This window comes from Pecten maximus, unplaced genomic scaffold (assembly GCF_902652985.1).
Source record: "Pecten maximus unplaced genomic scaffold, xPecMax1.1, whole genome shotgun sequence".
Taxonomy (NCBI): Eukaryota; Metazoa; Mollusca; class Bivalvia; order Pectinida; family Pectinidae; genus Pecten; species Pecten maximus.
This window is the reverse complement of record NW_022981676.1, coordinates 6,527-7,593: the sequence shown is the minus strand read 5'-3', so window position 1 is coordinate 7,593 and position 1,067 is coordinate 6,527. Positions and strand designations below refer to the sequence as shown.

General features: G+C 47.6%; 1 protein-coding gene across 1 annotated transcript; it reads right to left on the bottom strand.

Annotated features, from left to right (window-relative positions):
- Positions 1–5: 5 nt before the first annotated feature.
- Positions 6–821, bottom strand: LOC117320180 (E3 ubiquitin-protein ligase TRIM56-like). The gene has a single exon (XM_033874841.1). It carries the CDS (start codon positions 801–803, stop codon positions 6–8), a length of 798 nt encoding a protein of 265 aa, XP_033730732.1. The 5' UTR covers positions 804–821.
- Positions 822–1,067: the final 246 nt, after the last annotated feature.

The window sequence follows — 1,067 nt, the reverse complement described above, 5'->3', positions numbered from 1 at the left end:
TCCTCTCATTTCATCTGAAGTTCATCTATTTTCTTTCTGACCGCGTCAAGCTTTGCGATCATCGATGCAATTGCGTTTTCTTTATCCAAGTCTAACGAGGAAATTGCTTCCTCATATTTCTGTAACAACACCTTGGATTCAGCCTCTATCCTAATCCACGTGTCGTCACAGGTCGACATGGGCTCTCGTGAGACGTCCTCTATACTCCGCACGTGACTACATTGCCGGTGTGAAACTGCCAGACATAAGATACAGCATAGTGTATGGTGATCTATACAATAGACTTCTAAAGTTTTGCCGGGATGTTGAGGACACCGTTCAGGAACAGAAAGAGGCAGCACTGACGATCCGGGGTTCCTTACCGCACTGATTTCAACAACTTTGTGATCATTGGTCTTTTTGTTCCGTCGGTGTGCGATTTTACACGACGAGCAGAGGGCTTCGACGCAATGCCGACACCAGTGTGTCGCCCTAGTGTTCTCGTCGTCTCTCCGACACCCCTCACAAACAACGTCACCGTCTCCAGCCTGTGTCACCGAAGGCGACAGTTGATGAGTCAGGCCATGTGGAAGAAAAGATGCCCACGTGCTCACTGGAGACTTTGGACAGCTAAGTGGAGTGGGTTTCTCACAGATTGGACAAGGAAACGTTCTGTTGGTAGTTAATTCGGTCTGTGTAAACGAGTCGAAACAACGACGACAAAACGTGTGTAAACAAGGAAGCTCACGGGGACAGTCATACGGCTGGAAACAAAGCAGACATCTGAAGGAGGTGTCGTCGATCGAATCATCGATATCGGCCATGGTGGGTCGTGGCTAGCCAGTCTGAAAAAAAGAGAGAGAAAAAAGAACAGAAAAAATGAGGTGTACTCGATCGAATCGTGGATCGTGGCTAGCCAGTCTGAGAGAGAGAGAGAGAGAGAGAGAGAGAGAGAGAGAGAGAGAGAGAGAGAGAACCACAGAAAAACAAGGAGCCGCAAAGCTTGGGATTATCCCCCGCGCCCCGCAGTTGGTATGAAAACCAAAATACATCTATATATCAAGCTCAAAGTAAGAGTTATTAAGGAA

Coding starts and splice junctions, on each gene's coding strand:
- LOC117320180 (XM_033874841.1), bottom strand. CDS start 803: ATGGCCGATATCGATGATTCGATCGACGACACCTCCTTCAGATGTCTG.